Source organism: Oncorhynchus kisutch, linkage group LG23, assembly GCF_002021735.2.
Source record: "Oncorhynchus kisutch isolate 150728-3 linkage group LG23, Okis_V2, whole genome shotgun sequence".
NCBI classification, from domain to species: Eukaryota; Metazoa; Chordata; class Actinopteri; order Salmoniformes; family Salmonidae; genus Oncorhynchus; species Oncorhynchus kisutch.
The window spans coordinates 1914150-1941646 of NC_034196.2; the positions used below are offsets into that span (position 1 = coordinate 1914150).

Below are 27497 nucleotides of genomic sequence, written 5' to 3' on the forward strand. Positions count from 1 at the left end.
GTCAGTGTGGAGGCTATATACAGGGGGTACTGGTACAGAGTCAATGTGGAGGCTATATACAGGGGGTACTGGTACAGAGTCAATGTGGAGGCTATATACAGAGGGTACCGGTACAGAGTCAATGTGGAGGCTATATACAGGGGGTACTGGTACAGAGTCAATGTGGAGGCTATATACAGGGGGTACTGGTACAGAGTCAATGTGGAGGCTATATACAGGGGGTACTGGTACAGAGTCAATGTGGAGGCTATATACAGGGGGTACTGGTACAGAGTCAATGTGGAGGCTATATACAGGGGGTACTGGTACAGAGTCAATGTGGAGGCTATATACAGGGGGTACTGGTACAGAGTCAATGTGGAGGCTATATACAGGGGGTACTGGTACAGAGTCAATGTGGAGGCTATATACAGGGGGTACTGGTACAGAGTCAATGTGGAGGCTATATACAGGGGGTACTGGTACAGAGTCAATGTGGAGGCTATATACAGGGGGTACTGGTACAGAGTCAATGTGGAGGCTATATACAGGGGGTACTGGTACAGAGTCAATGTGGAGGCTATATACAGGGGGTACTGGTACAGAGTCAATGTGGAGGCTATATACAGGGGGTACTGGTACAGAGTCAATGTGGAGGCTATATACAGGGGGTACCAGTACAGAGTCAATGTGGAGGCTATATACAGGACGTACCGGTACAGAGTCAATGTGGAGGCTATATACAGGGGGTACTGGTACAGAGTCAATGTGGAGGCTATATACAGGGGGTACTGGTACAGAGTCAATGTGGAGGCTATATACAGGGGGTACTGGTACAGAGTCAATGTGGAGGCTATATACAGGGGGTACCGGTACAGAGTCAATGTGGAGGCTATATACAGGGGGTACCGGTACAGAGTCAATGTGGAGGATATATACAGGGTATTACGGTACAGAGTCAATGTGGAGGCTATATACAGGGGGTACCGGTACAGAGGCAATGTGGAGGCTATATACAGGGGGTACCGGTACAGAGTCAATGTGGAGGCTATATACAGGGGGTACCGGTACAGAGTCAATGTGGAGGCTATATACAGGTGGTACCGGTACAGAGTCAATGTGGAGGCTATATACAGGGGGTACCGGTACAGAGTCAATGTGGAGGCTATATACAGGGGGTACCGGTACAGAGTCAATGTGGAGGCTATATACAGGGGGTACCGGTACAGAGTCAATGTGGAGGCTATATACAGGGGGTACCGGTACAGAGTCAATGTGGAGGCTATATACAGGGGGTACCAGTACAGAGTCAATGTGGAGGCTATATACAGGGGGTACCGGTACAGAGTCAATGTGGAGGATATATACAGGGGGTACCAGTACAGAGTCAATGTGGAGGCTATATACAGGGGGTACCGGTACAGAGTCAATGTGGAGGCTATATACAGGGGGTACCGGTACAGAGTCAATGTGGAGGCTATATACAGGGGGTACCAGTACAGAGTCAATGTGGAGGCTATATACAGGGGGTACCGGTACAGAGTCAATGTGGAGGATATATACAGGGGGTACCAGTACAGAGTCAATGTGGAGGCTATATACAGGGGGTACCGGTACAGAGTCAATGTGGAGGCTATATACAGGGGGTACCGGTACAGAGTCAATGTGGAGGCTATATACAGGGGGTACCAGTACAGAGTCAATGTGGAGGCTATATACAGGGGGTACCAGTACAGAGTCAATGTGGAGGCTATATACAGGGGGTACCAGTACAGAGTCAATGTGGAGGCTATATACAGGGGGTACCGGTACAGAGTCAATGTGGAGGCTATATACAGGGGGTACCAGTACAGAGTCAATGTGGAGGCTATATACAGGGGGTACCGGTACAGAGTCAATGTGGAGGCTATATACAGGGGGTACCAGTACAGAGTCAATGTGGAGGCTATATACAGGGGGTACCAGTACAGAGTCAATGTGGAGGCTATATACAGGGGGTACCAGTACAGAGTCAATGTGGAGGCTATATACAGGGGGTACCAGTACAGAGTCAATGTGGAGGCTATATACAGGGGGTACCAGTACAACCAGTACAGAGTCAATGTGGAGGCTATATACAGGGGGTACCAGTACAGAGTCAATGTGGAGGCTATATACAGGGTGTACCGGTACAGAGTCAATGTGGAGGCTATATACAGGGGGTACCAGTACAGAGTCAATGTGGAGGCTATATACAGGGGGTACCGGTACAGAGTCAATGTGCGGGGACACCGGTTAGTTGAGGTAATATGTACATGTAGGTAGAGTTATTAAAGTGACTATGTATAGATCATAACAGAGAGTAGCAGCATAGAGGGGGGTGGGGGCAATGCAAATCGTCAAATAGCCATTTGATTAGATGTTCAGGAGTCTTATGGCTTGTGGGTACAAGCTGTTTAGAACTCTTGCTATGTGGTAGCAGAGAGAACAGTCTATGACTAGGGTGGCTGGAGTCTTTGACCATTTTTAGGGCCTTCCTCTGATACTGCGTGGTATAGAGGTCCTGGATGGCAGGAAGCTTGGCCCCGGTGATGTACTGGGTCGGAGGCCGAGCAGTTTCCATACCAGGCAGTGATGCAACCCATCAGGATGCTCTCGATGATACAGGAGAGGTAGTGAAACACACCTCACGTTCTTACACACACACACACACACACACACACACACACACACACACTCACACACACACACACACACACACACACACACACACACACACACACACACACACACACACACACGGCCGTTCCACGAAATGAGGCCATTTTCACTACCTCTAATATTTACCTCTTATATTTTAGGTAGAAATTGTGCACCAATATTGAACATTAAAATCCTGGTTTATTAAATGAAGTCCCCTTTAATACAGACCACATGTAAAATTGTATAATTCAGATTTCTGCGTTTTGGCATGTCCCTCTGACTTCTTAACCCCCAAACTTTTCACCATCATTGTGAAGTTATTTTTGTTGCTTTGACAAGGTCATTTCTGTAGATTATTGTGTGATTTTAATTTGATTAGTGATTCCTTTTAGTTACAAAAAAACCTCTGTCATTTTAAGGTCAACCAGAGAATGGCAAAAAAAAAAGGTATAACCTGCTTTTACACTATGACTTTACTGTTACGTGAACTGTTTCTTTTGAAAAAAGGTAGGCCTTGAAATACATCCACAGGTACACCTCCAATGGACTCAAATGATGTCAATTAGCCTCTCAGAAGCTTCTAAAGCCATGACATCATTTTCTGGAATTTTCCAAGCTGTTTAAAGGCACAGTCAACTTAGTGTATGTAAACATCTTACCCACTGGAATTGTGATAGAGTGAATTATAGGTGAAATAATCTGCCTGTAAACAATTGTTCAAAAAATTACTTGTCATGCACAAAGTAGATGTTCTAACTGACTTGCCAAAACTATAATTTGTTAACAAGACATTTGTGGAGTGGTTGAAAAACAAGTTTTAATGACTCCAACCTAAGTGTATGTAAACTTCCGACTTCAACTGTAAATAAGGTATTTCTAAAAACCTGTTTTAGCATCATTATCAGGTATTGTGTTTTTTTGATGATGATGAGGATTTTTTTTCTTCATTGAATCCATTTTAGAATAAGGCTATAACGAAACAAAATGTGGAAAAAGTCCAGGGGTCTGAATACTTTCCGAAGGCACTGTATATATAAACATAGATAACAGTATGTCAACAGTCTTGTTTTGACAGCCAACAGAACGCTTCAGAACAGATAAATGAAGGACTCAACTGGGGTTTAGTATTACAGTGCCAGTATGTCAACAGTCTTGTTTTGACAGCCAACAGAACGCTTCAGAACAGATAAATGAAGGACTCAACTGGGGTTTAGTATTACAGTGCCAGTATGTCAACAGTCTTGTTTTGACAGCCAACAGAACGCTTCAGAACAGATAAATGAAGGACTCAACTGGGGTTTAGTATTACAGTGCCAGTATGTCAACAGTCTTGTTTTGACAGCCAACAGAACGCTTCAGAACAGATAAATGAAGGACTCAACTGGGGTTTAGTATTACAGTGCCAGTACTAGCAAACAGTTACAGATCAAGTAGTCTCTGATATATCTCAGCGAGCTCTAAATGCTTTCTGAGATTAGATCAGATCCTGTATCCTGTCCAATCCCTTATGAGAGACAAAAAATACACCAACAGAAACTGACTACATAACCCAGCCACTGTAACAGTACAGTCACAGTAACAAACATGATATCTGACGCAAAGAACAGTGGCGAGAGACGGGTCCCTTTCACACACATAGTGTATAATCTGTTTTGAGGGGATCAGACTGGGATTAGACTGGCTGTCAGAGGAGTGAGGGGGAGAAGAGGAGATGGAAGAGGAGAGGGCTTCCTTACGTTACGGTTTTGTGAATCGTCTCGATGGCGTCTTCCAGTTCCTCTTTCTGGTCCGGGACAAAACGGTACTCTGACACGTAGCCTGACACATGTTTGTACGGGTCGTAGTCGCCAAGTTCAGCTGGAGAGAAAGAGTGAAAGACATATGACGTACCCAAACACGAACACACACATTTTGACTGTGTGAGAGATCATATAACACTATGAACATTGACATCGCATACAGTTGAAGTTGGAAGTTTAAATACACCTTAGCCAAATACATTTAAACTAAGTTTTTCACAATTCCTGACATTTAATCCTAGTAAAAATAACCTGTTTTAGGTCATTTAGGATCACCACTTTATTTTAAGAATGTGACAAGTCAGAATAATAGTAGAGATAATGATTTATTTCAGCTTGTATGTCTTTCATCACATTCCCAAAGGGTCAGAAGTTTACATACGCACAATTAATATATGGTAGCATTGCCTTTAAATTGTTAAACTTGGGTCAAACGTTTTGGGTAGCCTTCCACAAGATTCCCTCAATAAGTTGGATGAATTTTAGACCATTCCTCCTGACAGAGCTGGTGTAATTGAGTCAGGTTTGTAGGCCTCCTTGCTCGCACACACTTTTTCAGCTCTGCCCACAAATTTTCTACAGGATTGTGGTCAGGGCTTTGTAATGACCACTCCAATACCTTGACTTTGTTGTCCTTAAGCCATTTTGACACAACTTTGGAAGTATGCTTGTGGTCATTGTCCATTTGGAAGACCCATTTGCGACCAAGCTTTAACTTCGTGACTGATGTCTTGAGATGTTGCTTCAATATATCCACATAATTTTCCTCCCTCATGATGCCATCTATTTTGTGAGGTGCACCAGTCCCTCCTGCAGCAAAGCACCCCCACAAGATGCTGCCACCCCCATGCTTCACAGTTGGGATGGTGTTATTCAGCTTGCAAGCATCCCCATTTTCCTCCAAACATAACAATGGACATTATGGCCAAACAGTTTTATTTTTGCTTCATCAGACCAGAGGATATTTCTCCAAAAAGTATGATCTTTGTCCCCATGTGCAGTTGCAAACCCTAGTCTGGCTTTTTTTTTGCTGAGCGGCCTTTCAGGTGATGTTGATATAGGACTCGTTTTACTGTGAATATAGATAATTTTGTACCTTTTTCCTCCAGCATCTTCACAAGGTCCTTTGCTGTTATTCTAGGATTGATTTGCACTTTTCCCACCAAAGTATGTTAATCTCTAGGAGACAAAACATGTCTCCTTGCTGAGTGGTATGACGGCTGCTTGGTCCCCTGGTGTTTATACTTGCGTACGATTGTTTGTACAGATGAACTTGGTACCTTCAGGCATTTGGAAATTGCTCTCAAGGATGAACCAGGGTTGTGGAGGTCTGCAATTTGTTTCCTGAGGTCTAGGCTGATTTCTTTAGATTTTCCCAGGATGTCAAGCAAAGAAGCACTGAGTTTGATGGTAGGCCTTGAAATGCATCCACAGGTACACCTCCAATTGACTCAAATGTTGTCAATTAGCCGATCAGAAGCTTCTAAAGCCATGACATAATTTTCTGGAATTTTCTAAGCTGTTTAAGGGCACAGTCAACTTAGTGTATGTAAACTTCTGACCCACTGGAATTGTTATATAGTGAATTATACGTGAAATAATCTGTCTGTCAACAATTGTTCGAAAAATGACTTGTGTCATGCAGAAAGTAAATGTCCTAACCGACTTGCCAAACTATAGTTTGTTAACAAGAAATTTGTGGAGTGGTTGAAAAACAAGTTTTAATGACTCCAACCTAAGTGTATGTAAACTTCCGACATCAACTGTAATACAATTATTGAATCTCTTTTCATTCACAATTGACTCTCTCTCTCTCTTTCTCTCTCTCTCTCTCTCTCTCTCTCTCTCTCTCTTTATGGGTACTCACACTGTATGGCCAGGGCTGCCAGCTGTGCGCTGATATCAAGGGGACAGGGAATTCTGCCTTGTAGTACATCTTGCTTTACCTGCAGGAAGAATTGGTACCTACAGTACCAAGGCACAGACTCTGGCCAAGTGAGACACACATCCTTAAATCCCACACACATAGCACATTAAATATGCAAATAACAACACAACCACCAAGCATGGAGAGTATATGTGTACTGTGCTTATATATATAGTATATGTGTACTGTGCTTATATATATAGTATATGTGTACTGTGCTTATATATATAGTATATGTGTACTGTGCTTATATATATAGTATATGTGTACTGTGCTTATATATATAGTATATGTGTACTGTGCTTATATATATAGTATATGTGTACTGTGCTTATATATATAGTATATGTGTACTGTGCTTATATATATAGTATATGTGTACTGTGCTTATATATATAGTATATGTGTGTGCTTATATATATAGTTATATATATGGTTATAGTTTGATGTTTTAGATTTGTTTTTATTTATATACGGGTCCAGTCAAAAGTTTGGACACACCTACGCAATGCATGGTTATTCTTTATTTTTACTATTTTCTACATTGTAGAATAATAGTGAAGACATACAAACTATTAAATAACAAATATGGAATAATGTAGTAAGCAAAAAGTGTTAAACAAATCAAAATGTATTTTATATTTGAGAATCTTCACAGGAGCCACCCTTTGCCTTGATGACAGCTTTTCACACTTTTGGCATTCTCTCAACCATCTTCATGAGGTAGTAACCTGGAATGCATTTCAATTAATGTAGGAAATAGTAAAAAGAAAGAAAAACCCTGCAATGAGTAGGTGTGTCCACACTTTTGACTGGTACTGTATGTGTATGTATATATATATATACACAAACATGAAATAAAAAGTTTCAGTTTTCAGATCTGATTGACTTATTTCATTAAGTTTTATGTAAAAAAAAACTGTAGTTTTCATATTATTTAGTTTCAGTTTTAGTGTTAGGGACAGAAAGCAGCCAATGCATGGAGGCTAGGAGCCATTTAGGTGTTGTATAGTTGTTGTGTTTTTGGGGATATCCCTTCCTGCCACTGTGGGGCGGTAATGTATAAGCTGATGAGTCATAGCATAGGTTAAATTAGGTTTAAAGGTCGACTCAGTGAGATGATATAGATGTATAAAGAAAACAGTAGGAGTGGGTCAATTTCCGCAACGGTGCGAGGATACACTTCCCTGATCTTTTGGTCCCGTAGCAACCAGTACAGCAGCTTGAAGCGCACCCGTACCCACATGCGCAGATACTCTGTGTGCGAGCAGAGTCTTACGCTCATCTCATTGGGTGTGTTTGTAGTAGTATGGCTAACGAAGCCTCACTGCAGACGATAGTCGACGAGTGAAGTCAGACACTATAGTGCAGGGGTGTCAAACTCATTCCATGGAGGGCATACTGTCTGCTGGTATTTGGTTTTTCCTTTCAATTAAGACCTAGACAACCAGCTGAAGGGAGTTCCTTACTAATGAGTGACCTGAATTCATCAATCAAGTACAAAGGAAGAGAGAAATCCTGCAGACAATTGGTACTCCGTGGAATGAGTTTGACTGTTGAGGTTTTCTAACAGCAAGGCTCTGATCAACATGGCTGCTATTGTTAATAAAGGTTTCTTTCTACATGTTGAAAACTTTTCTAAACTCCCATATCACACACTCAAACTCAAAACAGGAACGAATTGGTCAGAGAGGTCTCAAATATCACTTTAATGTGTATCCTCTGTTCTGCCTGTAGCTTTATAATAGTGGCTAAGTTGGTTCCTGTTTCAGTCACGTAGTCGGTCACGTTCGCATGGGTCAACCAAAGACACCTAATGGTTCACAAATAGTGCCTCTCACTACCCAGGCGTTTGGCTGCATGGTGCTGTTGGTGAGAAGCAACTGCAGCGACTTGAAGCCAACTTCATCAAAAATTCAACATGTAGGCGCAAGTTGGACATTTTTGTCCCCATAATGCAACACACTTTGAAAGGTGGTCACCGACTGGACAAAATGTACCCGCTCGAACGCGCCCAATATCTGCTGTACTGCTGGAGTCATCTTGCTGTCTACCTTTAAATTATTTAAAGTCAATGGGCGCGTTCGAGCTGATCACTTTTGTCAAGTCGATGGTCACCGCCTTTCAAATTGTGTTGCATTATGGGGATAAACATGGTCCAACTGCATGAACTTTACAAAAAAATCACGTGCTCAAAGGTCATCCAAAATTGACCCATAAGCCTTATGCACTTGTGGAGATCCCGAGATAATTCAACAGGGGTAAGCAATATGGTAATAGCGCCAACTTGCCTTCTGATAGGCAGTGTAGGGCCAGACATTTCGATTAATTTTATTTATAGAATTTTTTGACCGGTATTTCCAGAATTAATAAATGCTCTTTAATTGACACAAGCTGTCTCCAATCAATCATTCAAGGTCTGGTTGTGCACGAATGTTTGGGGGGGGGGATCGCTTAAACCAGGGGAGGCGTAGCATAAGAATCTTAATTGCAGGGACTACTATTTGTAGATCAGTAATTCTACACCTCACTTTGCTCATTCTGATCCTCTCCAAAAGACTCAATCCCTGATCATCTGTGGTTATAAAAATGAGGCAATTAGGACAATTAAAGGGGAGAGATCATGACTCCCACCAGAAAAATCACAATATCGCTTGAAAACCAATACCCCGCTGGGACGCTCTTTGCAGACAACTATATTTTCAGCAAAAGCTGAATTTAGCATTAGATTATAAACAGAAAGACAGGATAGACAGCCATCTAAAGAAGAATGCTTCTACCTCTACAGTCTCATCCTTACATAACAAGATAACATCAATCAACAAAATATTTCAAATATTTCATATTTAACGTCTTCACCCAGCTCTCCTACAAAATATGAAGAAACTTTTGGTCTTGTCGTTGTTATGAAGATGCTTTCTGCCTGAGCCTCCGTTCTTTACATGCGTCTTAATGAATGCGCTCATTTTGTGATTGTCAACCTTTTCGAGAGGGATGCTGGCACTTGCAAAAGCCATATCTTCAGCGTTTACGTTTTTTTGAAATAGTGAATGAAAATGGCTACTTTGTTCAGAAATAGGTTATATTTTCTTAAATAAAATGACTATAATTTTCATATGATGAAAACAGACAATGAATAAGTTAAATATTTACGTTGATAATGTCCTTAAAATGGGCTAATAATTTGGTGCAGTAGGCTAAAGCATTGGTTGCTGATAAGAATAACGGTCAGCAAAATGACTGGCCCTTGCTATATGGAAGTATCATGTTGCTTATACCATTCAAATCCTCTTAGATCTCCTTCTCACAAATTGATTGTACAACATACACCCACATTATTTCAGCTTTTGAGTGTATATGATATGGGGGTTGGAGACAGAAAGAGAGACAAAAACGTTTATTATAAACAATAGCAACACTGCCATGTTGTTCTGAGCCTTGCTGCTGGAAACCCACATAGTGCCTGACTTTCGACTGCCGCACCTCCCCCGACCTCAACTTTAGTCTTGAGGTGCTTTAGCCTTACCACTCAAACGCGTCCAATCTCAATGTGACCTGCCAAATTCAGAAGCTTGAAAACCCCATTAGATTTTTGACGAAAATGTAGATAAGAAAACTTAAACTGAACATAATTCACAATGTTTTTTATTTAATTTTAGTTTGTTTTGGAGTCAAAGATAGTTTCAGTATACTTGTAGTTTTTCAAACAGGTTTTTAAAATGATTTTATTTCAGTTTCTACCACAGTCTCTACCACATTCCAGATTCCTACCGCAAGCTCTGAACCTTTACTCCGGTTCATCGCAGCTAGCTAACTGCTATCCGAGTGGCTACTCCTGTCTAACGTCGCTGTCCCGAAGCAAGCACCAGTTAGCCTGGAGATAGCCTCGAACTAGGCCCATCTCCCGGCTAGCCGAAGAGATTCCATCAAGCAGTCCCTGGGCTTCAATTACGTCTTTGCAAATTGGCCTGGACCATTTGCTGCCGACACGGAGCCCCGCCGATCCATCACGACTGGTCTACCGACGTAACCGTCTGAGGGGGGTTCTGTCCCAAAGCAAGCACCAGTTAGCCTGGAGCTAGCCTCGAGCTTGGCCTTTCTCCCGGCTAGCCGAAGGAATCAATCAGATAATTCCTGGGCTTCAATACCTAATCTGCCAATTGGCCTGGACCCTTTGCTGCCAACATGGAGCCCCGCCGATCCATCACGACTGGTCTGCCGACGAAACCATCCGAGGGGGTTTCAACAGACTCTCCCGTTGCGACATCCCCTGAGGCCCATCTGCTAGCTTGCTGTTAGCCCGGCCTGCTAACTGTGTTAATCGCCGTGCATCCAGCTCGCCTAGCTACTCACTGGACCCTATGATCCCTCAGCTACACATGCCTCTCCCTAATGTAAATATGCCTTGTCTATTGCTGTTTTGGTGAGTAATTGTTGTCTTATTTCACAGTAGAGCCTCCAGCCCTGCTCAATATGCCTTAGCTAGCCCTTATGTTCCACCCCCCACACATGCGGTGACTGCACCTCGCTTAAATGGTGCCTCTAGAGACAACACCTCTCTCATCGTCACTCAATGCCTAGGCTTACCTCCACTGTACTCACATCCTACCATACCCTTGTCTGTACATTATGCCTTGAATCTATTCTTTTGCATGTTAACATTAGAAGCCTCCTCCCTAAGTTTGTTTTATTCACTGCTTTAGCACACTCCTAGCCGTGTCTGAATCCTGGCTTAGGAAGGCCACCAAAAATCCTGATATTTCCATCCCTAACTATCACATTTCCCGACAAGATAGAACTGCCAAAGGGGGCAGAGTTGTAATTTACTGCAGAGATAGCCTGCAGAGTTCTGTCCTACTATCCAGGTCTGTGCCCAAACAAGTCAAGCTTCTACTTTTAAAATCCACCTTTCCAGAAACAAGTCTCTCACCGTAGCCGCTTGTTATAGACCCCCCTTGGCCCCCAGTTGTGCCCTGGACACCATATGTGAATTGATCTCCCCCATCTATCTTCCAAGTTTGTACTGTTAGATTACCTAAACTGGGATATGCTTAACACCCCGGCCGTCCCACAATCTAAGCTAGATGCCCTCAATCTCACACAAATCATCAAGGAACCTACCAGGTACAACCCTAAATCCGTAACCATGGGCACCCTCTTAGATATCATCCTGACCAACCTGCCCTCTAAATACACCTCTGCTGTCTTCAACCAGGATCTCAGCGATCACTGCCTCATTGCCTGCGTGCGTACTGGGTTCGCGGTCAAACGACCTCCCCTCATCCCTGTCAAACGCTCCCTAAATCACTTCAGCGAGCAGTCCTTAATAATCGACCTGGCCCGGGTATCCTGGAAGGATATTGACCTCATCCAGTCAATAGAGGATGCCTGGTTGCTCTTCAAAAGTGCTTTCCTCTCCATTTTAAATAAGCATGCCCCATTCAAAAAACGTAGAACTAAGAACAGATACAGCCCTTGGTTCACCCCAGACTTGACTGCCCTCGACCAGCACAAAAACATCCTGTGGCGTTCTGCATTAGCGTCGAATAGCCCCCGCGATATGCAACTTTTCAGGGAAGTCAGGAACCAATATACTCAGTCAGTTAGGAAAGCTAAGGCTAGCACTAATTCCAAAAAGTTTTGGGACACTATAAAGTCCATGGAGAATAAGAGCACCTCCTCCCAGCTGCCCACTGCACTGAGGATAGGAAACACTGTCACCACCGATAAATCTATGATAATTTCAATAAGCATTTTTCCAACGACTGGCCATGCTTTCCACCTGGCTACCCCTACCATGGCCAACATCTCAGCACCCCCTGCAGCAACTTGCCCAACCATCCCCTGCTTCTCCTTCACCCAAATCCAGCTGATGTTCTGAAAGAACTGCAAAATCTGGATCCCTACAAATCAGCTTGGCTAGACAACCTGGACCCTATCTTTCTAATATGATCCGCTGAAATTGATGCAACCCCTATTACTAGCCTATTCAACCTCTTTCGTATCGTCTGAGATCCCCAAAGATTGGAAAGCTGCCACGGTCATCCCCCTCTTCAAAGGGGGAGACACTCTAGACCCAAACTGTTATAAACCTATATCCATCCTGCCCTGCCTTTCTAAAATCTTCGAAAGCCAAGTTAATAAACAGATCACCGACCATTTCGAATCCCACTGTACCTTCTCCACTATGCAATCTGGTATCCGAGCATTCTTATCGGTAGACTCAATAGCCTTGGCTTCTCAAATGATTGCCTCGCCTGGTTCACCAACTACTTCTCAGATAGAGTTCAGTGTGTCAAATCGGAGGGCCTGTTGTCCAGACCTCTGGCAGTCTCTATGGGGGTGCCACAGGGTTCAATTCTCGGGCCGACTCTTTTCTCTGTATATATCAATGATGATGCTGCTGGTGATTCTCTGATCCACCTCTACACAGACGACACCATTCTGTATACATCTGGCAGTTCTTTGGACACTGTGCTAACAAACCTCCAAACGAGCTTCAATGCCATACAACACTCCTTCTGTGGCCTCCGACTGCTTTTAAATTCTAGTAAAACTACATGCATGCTCCTCAACCGATTGCTGCCTGCACACTTCCGACTAGCATTACTACTCTGAACGGTTCTGACCTAGAGTATGTGGACAACTACAAATACCTAGGTGTCTGGTTAGAATATAAACTCTTGTTCCAGACTCACATTAAGCATCTCTAATCCAAAATTAAATCTAGAATCAGCTTCCTATTTCACAACAAAGCCTCCTTCACTCATGCCACCAAACATACCCTCGTAAAACTGACTATTTTACAGATTCTTGACTTCGGCGATGTCATTTACAAAATAGCCCCCAGCACTCTACTCAGCAAACTGGATGTAGTCTATCACAGTGTCATCTGTTTTGTCACCAAAGCCCCATATACTACCCACCACTGCGACCTGTATGATCTCGTTGGCTGGCCCTCACTATATATCCGTCGCCAAACCCACTGGCTCCAGGTCATCTATATGTCTTTGCTAGGTAAAGCCCTGCCTTATCTCTGCTCACTGGTCACCATAGCAACACCCACCCATAGCAGGCACTCCAGCAGGTATATTGCACTGATCATCCCCAAAGCCAACACTTCCTAAGGCTGCCTTTCCTTACAGTTCTCTGCTGCCAATGACTGAAACGAATTGCAAAAATCTCTGAAGCTGGAGTCTTATATCTCCCTCTCTAATTTTAAGCATCAGCTGTCTGAGCAGCTTACCGATCACTGTACCTGTACACAGCCAATCTGTAAATCGCACACCTGACTACCTCATCCCCCTATTATTACTTACCTTCTTCCTCTTTTGCACCCCAGTATCTCTACTTGCACATCATCATCTGCACATCTATCACTCCAGTGTTAATGCTAAAATGTAATTATTTTCACCTCTAGGGCCTATTTATTGCCTACCTCCCTACTCTTCTACATTTGCACACACTGTACACAGATTTTTCGATTTCTCTTTTCTTTTGTGTTATTGACTGTACGCTTGTATTTGTGTAACTCTGTGTTGTTGTTTTTGTCGCACTACTTTGCTTTATCTTGGCCACTTCGCAGTTGTAAATGAGAACTTGTTCTCAACTGGCCTACCTGGTTAAATAAAGGTGAAATAAAAATAAATTAAAGTTTACTGAATGGTTTTTCATGATTTCTTTCGTTACTTTGAATGTATGTAGGCCGTGCTACATATTTTGCATGTGTGGAGGTGCTAGCCAATTAAGTACACAATAGCGAGACATGAAAAGTCCTGACAATGCACACCTTGTTATTTCTTCTTTTAGCTTGCAGGGATCCTCAGCATAAAACTTGACCCCAAAATAGAGTGTGTATGGAGGCCCCGCTGAGAGAAAGGGAGAGAGAGAACGTCAGAGAGAGGGAGAGAGAGGCTTCTATTTCACTAACTGCAGCAACCTTCTACTGTAAATCACTGTATCCAAACAGCTGAGAGACATTCAACTCAACGCAGAGAGAAGAGGAGATACTTACTCGTTATTAAATCTTTGTGCTCCGAAAGGGTTTTTGAGGGGTCAAGCCAATACTGCAAACAAACAAAAAAAACACAAACAGAAGACATTTAATTACATACAAAAAGTACTGCCATAATGACTATTTGTTTACATAAGTAGTACCATACATAATATTCAATATGTAACTAGTAGCCTATGTGTGCGGTAACAATTACAGTATGTTCTGTAACAAGCTACCTTGAGCATGAGTATTCAGTAATTGGCTGGAAGAAAAAGATGCACTTTGTCAAATCATGGCTGAGCGATCTGTGCAATGTGTGTGTGTGTGTGCAGTGTGCAGTCAATGTATTGGACAGAATGCAGGCAGCTCCAGAGGGGGATGTTCAGTCATGCAAATTCTGGCGTAATACTGAAGCCACATTAAAACCAACTTTTATCCAAACTGTCTTGTTGAAAAGGAGCGTGACTGTGTGAGTCATTAAAATCTGCATCAATAAAACATGGAGTTAGGACAGGTCACAGCATGCTGGCTTTTGTGAACGATCTTATACCGACTGTACTGGCATTTTGGATTTGCAGACAGTCTTTGGTGGATATTTTTTCATCTTGTTGGGCCTCTAGGTCCCACATCAATGAACATCTGATTTGGGTAACTTCCTGCAAAACTGCCTGGATTTCTGTGCACAAAGTCCTTATGGGACGGTGGTGATGCATAATGCTGTGGGACAGGAATGTGATGTGATATGTATAGGACTTTTATTGTGATCCACCCATACCTGTGTTCTAATTGGCTACTGTATTAAAGCAAAGGCTTCTGGTTAGAAGACCAGTCAGAGCTGCCATGATCTAGTGTGTGGAGGTGTCACCATTCCCTCTCCCCATATTATTTATTTTATACCCCGTTATGCAGAGTCTCAGCATTAAAGTTTGCAGTCGAATGCACTGATGACGCATTGTCAGCGTTTGTCAACTACAAGACCTACAACCAACAGCCTTACAATGCTTTATAATGTGACATAAGTGCTCGAAATCAAATAAAAGCACAGTACCTCCTGCAAGACTGCTTGGCCTGCACAATGTCCTTATGTCTGATTCGGCAAAATACAACTGAGATCATCAACTAGATTCTGCTGTTGAGCAGATGGCCACGGGGCAGGAACATAATTACAAAAATGTGTAGACTGAAAATTGACCTTAAGAAGCCCAAACAGAGACAATATTTGACTAAAACCTTGCTAACATTTGTATATGATCACGTGTCTCTCTATTATGAGTAATAGGCAACAGATTTCCTGGTGTTTTTACAGTCTTTTATGACCAACAATGACAATTCTAAAAAGATTGCTTTGCTCAGAAAATTTGGGGTCCAAACAAAGCCACCCCCGGGCCAAATTAGTCCCGCGGCCCACCAGTTGGGGAACCCTGTTGTATAATGTGACATAGCATAAGTGGTTGAAAGAAAAGCAGAGTACACTTCTAAAATAAGGGTGCTTTTTGGCTCTATATAGAAACATTTCTTCTAGCAGAGTACAGGGACATCCCTCCCAACATACCTCAGCAGTGGGTTTACAATAGAACATCCTGCTTTAAACAGCCTTTTCAGTGGCTAATCATTGAGCATGTTCAATGCCGCTCTGAACACAATGTACAATTACCCTACGTAACAATGTGTAATATAAACACTGTGGAGGTCTCAAACAAGAATAACCTACAGTACATGAAGCTAACTAGATATGTTCCAACACCCACATTAATGTATGACTTTGAAGGAAAGGTATGCATTCAAAGTAGTATGCTAGTGTGGATATTGGATCATGTCTTCACCTCAAACATAACAATCCACATCGACATGTTCACTGGTTATATAGTCTATTCACTGGGTGGCAGGTAGCCTAGTGGTTAGAGTGTTGGGCCAGTAACTGAAAAGTTGCTGGTTCAAATACCTGACAAGGTGAAAAATCTGTTAATGTGCAAGGCACTTAACTCTAATTGGGTGCCATACTAGTATGTCTAAAACAACACATTTCACTGCATCTATCCAGTGTATGTCACAACATTATATATATTTTCTTCTCATAAAGACATAAATATATTCATGTGTTTATCATTGGTTATAGCAGCTAAGGCGCAGTGGTGTCTATCTGATGGGATGTTGTCGAGCTTCTTCTTATGATCATGACTGCAAACTTCTATTGCAAAATGATTATTTGCATTGTGGTCAAAGTGAGCCCATGCTTTGCTATGATTTTGTGTCAGAGCTCATGTCACTGCAGCTTAGGCTTCTCTTGGGAACCATCGTAAGGAGGAAAACAGACCACACTGTTTCTCTTCCTCTGTTCTTTTAATAACTTAATGCTAAATTATGATAATGACCAATTAGTGTAAGATCTGTTTGAAAAGACTGCCTTAAATTTCAGCATATTTTGGGGGGGATGGGGTTCTGGCCTGCCTGGAGACATCACTACATGGTATAAATTAATAGACCAATGAGTTTCAAACCTCTCAATAACCGCTAGTTCTCAGGTTACATATCCCTCCCATAGGTTCAACCATTTAGGCACCTCACTCAGACCACTCCCAGACAGTCCTAGCAAAAGTCTTGCTTGAGACTTATTGACCATTTTAATTGAAAACCATCACAATTAGGCACTTAATTGTTACCCAGAAATGATTTGATAGAGATAAAAATGGCTGCATTGGACCTTAAAAACCTCTTACAGCTACCCCCCCTACTTTTTTCAATTTCCGCCTGAAGACATACCGAAATCTAACAGCCTGTAGCTCAGGCCCAGAACCAAGGATATGCATATTCTTGGTTTCATTTGAAAGAAAACACTGAGGTTTGTGTAAATGTGAATTGAATGTAGGAGAATATAACACAATAGATCTGGTTTAGATAATACAATTTAAAAAACATATGTTTTTTTTAATTGTTGTATCATCATCTTTAAAATGAACAAGACAAAACAAACATTCAGATAGGATGATGGGGACAATTTCAGTGAAAAACATAAGAGGGCAACAGTACTTGTGCAAAGTTTCAGAATGATAACTTCCAAAATGAGTGTGCAACATGACATTTATCATGAAGTCACCCAGGTGTCCCACACAAGTAGCCCAAATGTACCCAAGTGGCCAAATTGGTGAAGTTATACATTTTGAATGGAATAACTATATACAAAATACCAAAATGGTATTCTAACACACACCCCCCAAAAATGGAGAAAAAACATGAAAAAATATATATGTACATTTACAAAATAACACTTTCAATATTTGGAAGACCCTCAGTCCTCTACACAATATTGTGCTGCTGATGCCAGGTGCCATAGCAGTCTCTTTCTGCTGTAAAGCAGAGGGTCACCAAGCATGTGGTACAGGTGATGGGGGACTTCATTTTTCAAAGAACACAGCGACGCCTCCATGCTGTGCCCTTTTGGCCCTGAGGCACATCCATGCCTGCAGAAATACATTTGGGCAGATGAACATCACTTGTGGCAGGAGCTGGATGAACCAGCTTCAGTGGGGGATGGACACCTTGGCCCTGGGGGCTCCCATTCGGAGTCAGTGTCACTGTGAAATAAAATGTTCAGTTAGAATAGTTTCACATATGAGCCCTGTATCAACAGGTATAATAAACAGATATATATAGAGTACAGGGAACATAAGATTGAATATATTATTATAGACCTGCTAGATCTACTGTCTTTATTATATTACAACAGACCAGCTGTATCTACTGTCTCCATTTCACTTTGGCCATTGTTGTGGGCCTGCCCTCCCCTCAACAGCCTCAAATAGGCTATTTCATGTGGGGGTGGGGTGGAGCGGCAGACACACGCATCTCGGCCATGCTCCCTCTAATCCACAATATGTATATATACACACACAAACAGACTATGGGTCATACATACATACAAACATACCCACAATGTATAGCCAACGTGTACTTTACACATTTCATTACATTTTTATATATTGCTACTAAAGAATGTTTAAAAATCACAACTAATATTTTATATTATTAATTTCAAACAACAGCATTAAGCATGAGAAGAACTTACCAGTCCAAAACGATGTCCTCTCCGTTCAAAAAATATTCCTCCATTTGGGAATCGCTAAATTAATCATCCTCCAACAATCTCTGTCTCATTTTCCTGATCAATTTCTTCTAAAATTGTGTGTACATCTGTATATCTAGACTTAGATTTAGCTTTCCCTGACTTAGTCGCCATACTGATTGATATATAAACAGCTGAAGATGCGCTTTACCAAAATAGTGCTGTGCGTAACATGCGTTGCTCCTTCCGGTATGAATCTTCAATGGCGAATGACCCTCTTTACGCCGGAGTTTACTACATGGGTTGGTCTTCCAACACATACACTTTACATATTGCCGTTTACCTCAGCTCATTGGCTATCTACCCAGCTAGATTTCAAGACGATCAGTGGTCATTGGGTTAAAATACAGTCAATCAACGAAACAGCGGTCATATCATTGGTGCACAATGATGTCATTACTTGTTGTCTTCAAATTGGTTTATTTCAGTCAATACGTCCCGCGAAATGACCCATCAGGTTTGGTTGTGTTACAAACAACTGGTTTGTTGTGTTACAAACAAACCAGTTGATTGCAATGAAACCAAACATGACTGGAAAAGTCAAGTTTAGTGTGTGTATTTACATCGAATGTCGTCGAAAATGGAATGAGACGGAATTCACGACAAGCGGTTCACAAAATGTTTCGTGTTAGGCTATAGAAATTTATTTTATCAAACAAAAGACCATTCATTGTGTAACAATCAGCATTGGGATTGCAAACAGAGGAAGATCGTCAAAGGTAAACGGTTTATTTTATTGCAATTTGTGATGTTACGCCTGTGCTGGTTGAAATAGTTGTTTTTTAATGGGGCTTTGTTCTCAGATAATCGCATCATATTCTTTCGCAGTAAATCCTTTTTTAAATCTGACAACGCAGTTGGATTAGCAAGATTCTAGGCTTTCGACCCATGTGAGACACTTGTATTTTCATGAATGTTTAATATGACTATTTATGTAGCGATCATCGTATGTTGTTGAATTTAATCCCGCTAACGGGTTCGGTGCGCAGAGAGGGTAAACAAATCAAATCAAATGTATTTATATAGCCCTTCGTACATCAGCTGATATCTCAAAGTGCTGTACAAACAAGTCTCATTGGCATCAAACTTTAAAAACAAACGTGATAACTTAGCAACAGGATTCAACTGTTTTAAAATGAGACTACAATAAATAGCATTATCCACTGTTTTATGCTTTAAGATGACTGTAGATCATGGAGCTGATGTTATTGAAACTGCTTACATGTCTGATATAACCGCACCCCTTGCATGAAGAAACAGCTTCAAGTTCTGTTTTATATGCATTCCACATATTTAATGTGAATTTCTGGAGATGTAGCTACTAGCCAAGATGAAGATGGAAATTCATGGGATGTTTGAGGAAGGGAGGTGTCTGTGAGCTCAATCTTTTGATTCTGGGGCATTTTTGGGGCATGGAGATGAATAAATGTTAGTGTAATGAGGTAGGTTAGCCTTGAATAACCTATTTCAGACTTAAATATGCCACTGACAGATGATGTGCACCATCCCCATTTCCTTCTACCTAAACCCTCACCACACCAAAGATGGGCCCAGGGTCATATTCACTAGGGCACATCATAGAAAAACATGTTGCTATATTTGTCTATTAAAAATGAAAATGTCTTATTTGACATGTTCAGGAAAGGTAGTCCCTCTCGGTTTCCCTACATTTTCTTCCGCTTGGTGCCTAATGAACGACCCAGAACACACCGGAACAGATGTTGGTGACCAGGGGAACGTGATTAGAGCTGTGTCTGTGACTGAATTAGAATAAGTTAATTGAATTGGTTAATCTTATCTAATTTACAATAATCACATCACTGCAGCTGGTGTGTTCCAGTGCATGCTAATTAATGCAAATGAGAGGTTGGGGATAGAGCAGTGGCTGACAGTGACAAGGCGGTATCGCTATGGACAACCAGACAAAGACAGAGGAGTTCCACTTAGAAAGATAGCCTGAGCAACAACCTACTACTTATTAACCTTTTGTAATACTTTATAGCCTGCAGGTATAATGCAGTATAATGCAGTTATAATAAAAAAAATGTACTGAAGAATATTCTTTTGTTATACAGAAAAATCTAATCATGGTGTGCACATGAAGGAATATGCTAGCCTTAGTTATCCAGTAACCTTATCTATTAAAGCAGGTAGTGTATATGTGTAGTACGGCCAGTTAATGGGTTATGTCTATCAGCTTTCATGGCACCTGCACAAAGCCCCGCTAGATCTATTTATATCTGTTCAAACGCACCTCAAGGATTTTAAAAACATGGGATCAGAGCTTGTTCTGTATGAGAATTATGAGAGAGTTTATGTCTCTCTTCCCTTCAGCACTGCTCAGTCCCCCAGTGAATGGAACTAATTCATATTAGATAGATAATAAATAAATTAAAATGTTCTGTCATCATGGGGCGAGGCTGCCCGGACCATGCACCACTTCAATAGGAAGTTAAGTTAGGACAGTTTGATTGATAGGTCTGACTGAGAGGCCCATACTCTGTTCCAATAGGCCAATACTGAGAGGCCCAGGCTCTGAATCTCACTGTTATTTACTCCCATCCCAAGGTTATAACTGGAGGGGGAAAAAACTGTATGCCTAAATTGTTTAACCTGTTACAAAGGCGAAGCCTATATGGTAAATCATGGCTGGCATTGTTTATAATCTGCCACAATAGAAATGTGCCAGCTATAGGAGGGGATAGTAGGACAAGGCTATCTTAATGTGAACATGATGGAAGTTCAAGGTAAATATTCATTATTTCATCAATTAAAAAATGGTGACTGTGTGACTAAGATGACTTACTAAAACTCGCCTAAAATTGTCCAGGGTTTTAGTTAACTGATATTACCTCAAACTAAAAAAGGATGAAATTATAAAAATGTAAATCTGACTGAGACTAAAATTGTTATTTTAGTCAAAAGACCAAATCTAAAATAGTTCCCGAAATTAACACTGTTATGGCCCCAGGCAGTCCCATATAAATTACAGAGATGTCTATTTTAATTGATAGGTTTTGATTATAGGTGTGCTGAGGTTGGGATTTATTGTCATAAATCTTTCCCAGGAGGCAGCGCTGCAGAGTGGTCACTAACTGGCACAGCCATAAAGTCATAAAATACGATTTTAAACCTAACCCTGAATTAAAGAGTGACTGCCCCTTAAAAACAACTAATCCCTTTGAAAATGGCCTATATGGCATCAATACGAGTCAGAAACATTTACTCTAGTGTCAAAATGTACTACAAAGTGTAAATAGGATAATTTTGGTCTAAAATGGAATTTGGAACTTTACTTGTCACAAGTAAATATCGGTTGCGTTTGGATTACAGTTATGTCAAAAAATCATGCCCCCTTTTGCCAAGCTCTACGTTCAAATTCCCTTTCCGCTTCCCTTCATTGAATTGGGCTCATTCTTTTCATTGCACAAAACCAACATGTTCAAAAGATCACGGCCAGTTGAGACTGAAAAGCCCTATACGGATCAACCATGCAATGCATGCTTCCAGCAAGATGCACAGCCAAAATCTATGGTTTGCATGCCCTGCCTATTCCGCATGACCGTATCATGCGGAATAGGTGGTTGGAGTTCGTTGGTCACCAGTGGTGGTGAGTATACCGGTAGCTAGACCAAATATGCATATGTTTATGTATATTTTGATAATTATTATCACTATCATCTAGATTAGAATGTATGTTTTAGCACGAGGTTCCAAATGCCTGCATCTCAAGAATCAAGTTAGAATTTTTGTCTGTTTTTACGAGTGTTGTTTTTATGAGTGTTTGTCTTTTTTGGTTTCGTCTCCTTTGCTCCTTCTGTGCTGTGTACATTGCGCATCTTCCCATTCCCACAGACACCAAGCGCCTCCCGTGCCACTCACAACAAAGACGAAATATAATCTTCTTCATCTCTGACAAGCAGTTTCAACTCGCTATTTCCATTTTAGGTTTAGTACAACATAATCGGTCATATGGACACCAAAAAACATTGAGACATTATTTGACTGTAATAGAGGAGAACGTAACCTTTGCAATGATTCCCTTTTTATGTCTCAACTCCCAAAAGTTTGAACCGAGCAGACCCTACTAAAACGGGAGTATGAATTCATTTTCAGTTTCTATCGTGCGCAGCATTGCAGTACCACTAGCAGAATTTTAGCCAAACTGTCTAGTCTGTGTTTTATAAATGTGCAATGAGCATTAAAAAAGTTGCATTTACATAAGGAATTGGCAACTCGTTCTCATTCTGAGAAGTAAGCATCCGGCCGTGAACCCATCTGGCCGTGATTGGGAGTCCCATAGGGCGGCGCACAACTGGCCCAGCGTAGTCGGGGTTTGTCCGGGGTAGGCCGTCATTGTAAATAAGAATATGTCCTTAATTAACTGACTTGCCTAGTTAAATAAGGAAAATATAATAATCATCTTATCCAGGTAGGCCACTTGATTTCAACATCTCATCAAAGTGAACAGGCTATTGTAGCGACAGTAAAACACCTTGGTGTAACAGCTAAAGTGTTAGCTTGAGAGCCACTGGACCCGGGTTCGAGTCCCGGTTGGGGCTACACCTCCCGAATTCGCTACATACACTATGTTGTTCAAACAGTTGGAGACAGACAGAATGGTGTATTCATAGCAGTTCAACTGTTCTGTTCTGCAAGCAAATAGATCCAAGTTGACTAGGCTTAAAATATAAAAGACTAGCTGGCTACTCACTAGCAGTTATGCTTGAGAGATTGCTTATGAAACCTTTGTTAATTTTCTATATTGCCTGCGACCAGAAGTTGGTCATTCAGTGAATGTGCATGGTTATTTAGACTTGAAAGACAGATCATTAAAGCAGGTTAAACTATTTTGATTATTAGTGGGTCTTATGCTTGAAGGCTTATATTTAGCCTAGGTATAATTTTACAAGCTCTGAATTAATTAGATTATTCCCGACTGTTTGAAATGCAGTGTATTGACTTTTAATTGTGCAACAACGCTTATTTAGAGAATAAAAAAAAAATCAAGATACAATATATATTGTGAATCGCCCATAAAAAATAAATAAAAATGGAGATATGATTTCTAGTCCACATCGCCCAGCCCTACTATCATTGCTAGCATAGCTGACATTAGCTAGCTACCTAGCTATATACTTAAATAGCTAGCTACCTAGCTATATACTTAAATAGCTAGCTACCTAGCTATATACTTAAATAGCTAGCTACCTAGCTAGCTGGCTAATGATAGCGTACATCAATACAACTCGGATTTGGCATGGAAATACGATAACATTGAAAAAGGAGACAAATAATTAGTAGGAAAACCTTTGATCATGATGTCGCCAGATTGAATGTAGATGCAGTATAACTTTAGCCAGCTAACTTAAGTCTGAGGGGACAACCGTATTTTAGCTAGCTAAGATTAGCATTGTTAGCTTTTATGATTATCTTTGATAGTAACAGTAATGGCAACAATGCCATCTCTCTAAAGTAAATTTGACATCTAATATGGCAGTTGTTTCCTACTAATTATTTTCCTACTTTAGCAGTGTCATCATATTTGTATGCCACTAAATTAGTGTAATTTAGACAAAACAGTCACATTAGCCTCCGAGGTGCAACCCATGTCTAGGGCATAAATATATATTGGATGCAGCTATAGTGGTACTAGCTAACTCGTGTCTGACTACAATAGTGTTCTAACTAGCAGCAACAAACTCAAACCAACCCAGTACTAAAGCAAAACATATCACAGTTGGTTGCGTAGTGTAACGGCACCAAAGGCCTGAAACCAATCCAATCTGGAGACAGTCAGGCTACGTCTGTAAAGCATATAATTAGCTTCCAAACAAGATTACGTTATTTCTCGAGCTATGTTTATAATTAAAGGATAATGACAACCGTTTACCCTGTTTTTCTGTTAGACAAAGTACACCGTTGGGTGCCTGATTGATCCCCTGGCCATGAATGGAGGCCGGGACCTACCAGAAGGAGCAAAGATTAGTATCCTAACATGTCCAGTAATGTGATTTCAATGGTTCAGCGACCTCCAAAAATCTTTTCATTCACTGTTATCTTGCTATTTTCACAGCTTGTCAGGCAAGATCTCAGACGAAAAGTGTGCCATGTAACACCTCCGTTGGTGCCAGAGTCTCCCACAACTCTTATGAAAAGGACCATCATGAGGCCTCTGATAGTGACCTGAGTTAATTCCCTGATGACACAGACTATTTCATCAACAGCGACAGGTAATGTGTGTTATCTGAAATGTATATTGAAAAATACCTGACTTGATTAAATAGTAGGATAATTCCCCAGCTAAGCAGATGCAAGTAGTAGAGTAATTTTGGTTGTGAAGTGCATTAGAACAAAATGCAATTTACCACTTGGCTGTCTATTATATCAACATGTCAGAGGCCCTCTCATTCAACACCACCTCATATGATTGCCTGCTGCAGTTGTTTAAGAGATTTCTAGTTTGCAGCTGAACATGCAGCATAGAGAATACCAGCAAGGGGGCCCTGATCAGCATCGTGCAGACAAGTCTTCGCTGTGAGCATTCCTATGAATGGAACAGTCAGCCACATGTTGGCAAGTATCCGGACATTAACCTTCACCTGTACAAATACAGAAGGTAACCCACTTCATTAATTTGATACATTTGAAAACGTATTTTATGTAAACAGATATTATTTTCTGCTTCTTAGATGAAAATAATGTCCAGGGCATAACCTAGCCTGGTGGAACAAGCGCAATTGCTTGTTCACCATTGTGTTTCACTTCCCATTTTATGATATTTATTTAATTTACCTTTATTTAACTAGGCAAGTCAGTTAAGAACAAATTCTTATTTTCTATGACTGCCTAGGAACAGTGGGTTAACTGCCTTGTTCAGGGGCAGAACAACAGATTTTTACCTTGTCAGCTCGGGGATTCGATCTTGCAATCTTTCGGTTACTAGTCCAAAGCTCTAACCACTAGGCTACCTGTCGCCGATATCTGAAGTGAAACAGAAAGGTGAACACAACGATCAGGTTGGTTCCACCAGGCTAATCATAACCACCATTGATAATTGTGTGTGTGTGTGTGTGTGTGTGTGTGTGTGTGTGTGTGTGTGTGTGTGTGTGTGTGTGTGTGTGTGTGTGTGTGTGTGTGTGTGTGTGTGTGAGAGAGAGAGACCGACCAGTATCTATGATGAGGGGCCAAGAGCTGATCTATGCTGCTATTGGGGCTCTGGCAAAATGCTCACCAAAGTATTCATACCCCTTGACTTATTCCACATTTGTTGTTACAGCCTGAATTCATCATGGATTAAAGATATGTTTTTCTCACCTGTCTACACACAATACCCCATAATGACAAAGTGAAAACATGTTTAGAATTTTTTGGGAAATGTATTGGAAATAAAATACAGAAATATATCATTTACATAAGTATTCACATCCCTGAGTCAATACTTTGTAGAAGCACCTTTGGCAGCAATTACACCTGTGAGTCTTTATGGGTAAGTCTCTAAGAGCTTTCCACACCTGGATTGTGCAACATTTGCCTATTACTATTTTACAATTTTTTCAAGCTCTGTCAAATTGGAGTAGTACACAGTGTTGTATGAGATCTTCAGTTTCTTGGTCATTTCTCACATGGGATAGCCTTCATTTCTCAGAACATGAATAGACAGACGAGTTTCAGAAAAAAGTTATTTGTTTCTGGCCATTTTGAGCCTGTAATCGAACCCATAAATGCTGAAAAGTACAGTCAATAACACAATAGAAAAATCTATGTACAGTGTGTGCAAATGTAGAAGAGTAGGGAGGTAAGGCAATAATAAAAATGTTGCATTAACACTGGAGTGATAAATGTGAAGATGATGATGTGCAAGTAGAGATACTGGGGTGCAAAAGAGCAAGAAGATAAATAGGAATATGGGGAGAAGGTAGTTGGGTGTGCTATTTACAGATTGGCTGTGTAAGTCATTGATAAGATGCTCTGACAGCTGATGCTTAAAATTAGAGAGGGAGATAAGACTCCAGCTTCAGTGATTTTTGCAATTCGTTTCAGTCATTGGCAGCAGAGAACTGGAAGGAAAGGCGGCCAAAGGAGGTGTTGGCTTTGGGGATATACCTGCTGGAGCGCGTGCTATGGTGAACAGTGACCTGAGATAAGGTGGGGCTTTACCTAGCAAAGATTTATAGATGACCTGGAGCCAGTGGGTTTGGCGATGAATATGTAGCGAGGGCCAGCCAGCGAGAGCATACAGGTCGCAGTGGTGGGTAGTGTATGGGGCTTTGGTGACAAAACGGATGGCACTGTGATAGACTGCATCCAGTTTGTTGAGTAGAGTGTTGGAGGCTATTTTGTAAATTACATCATTAATGTCAAGGATCGGTAGGATAGTCAGTACTACGAGGGTATGTTTGGCAGCATGAGTGAAGGAGTGAAAATATATACAGTGGGGAGAACAAGTATTTGATAACCTGCAAAATCGGCAGTGTTTCCTACTTACAAAGCATGTAGAGGTCTGTAATTCTTATCATAGGTACACTTCAACTGTGAGAGACGGAATCTAAAACCAAAATCCAGAAAATCACATTGTATGATTTTTAAGTAATTCATTTGCATTTTATTGCATGACATAAGTATTTGACACATCAGAAAAGCAGAACTTAATATTTGGTACAGAAACCTTTGTTTGCAATTACAGAGATCATACGTTTCCTGTAGACGGGCTTGATACTGATGTCTGAGTGGAGAGAGACCTGGTGCTCGGCATAAACATTTTACTAGACACAACTTTTACTTGTATTGTCTTGATAAAGTATTGCATTGAAAGGCATCAGTCAATATGGGGAGGGAACTCGTGTTGTATACGGGACATCATACAGGAAGGTATGACCACTCTGACATGTTTGCCAAGGTAGCCCCATTACCACCAGACAAAATGCCGATAGGCACAGTGTCTGTATCGTCTGGGAATGAAAGGTGCACGTTGTTATATTAGCAGAACACTAC

The 27497-nt window shown here is 41.2% G+C and overlaps 1 protein-coding gene across 2 annotated transcripts in view; it reads right to left on the reverse strand.

Moving 5' to 3' along the window:
• LOC109868209 (band 4.1-like protein 4) overlaps nucleotides 1-27497 on the reverse strand; it is a 105942-nt gene that overhangs the window by 34568 nt on the left and 43877 nt on the right. For both annotated transcript variants that reach the window (XM_031802690.1, XM_031802691.1), the window contains exons 4-7: nucleotides 14402-14453; nucleotides 14177-14255; nucleotides 6328-6425; nucleotides 4398-4518 (exon numbers count right to left, since the gene is read on the reverse strand). In XM_031802690.1, coding sequence (XP_031658550.1) covers nucleotides 4398-4518; nucleotides 6328-6425; nucleotides 14177-14255; nucleotides 14402-14453 — 350 coding nt within the window. The remainder of the gene's footprint in view (nucleotides 1-4397; nucleotides 4519-6327; nucleotides 6426-14176; nucleotides 14256-14401; nucleotides 14454-27497) is intronic.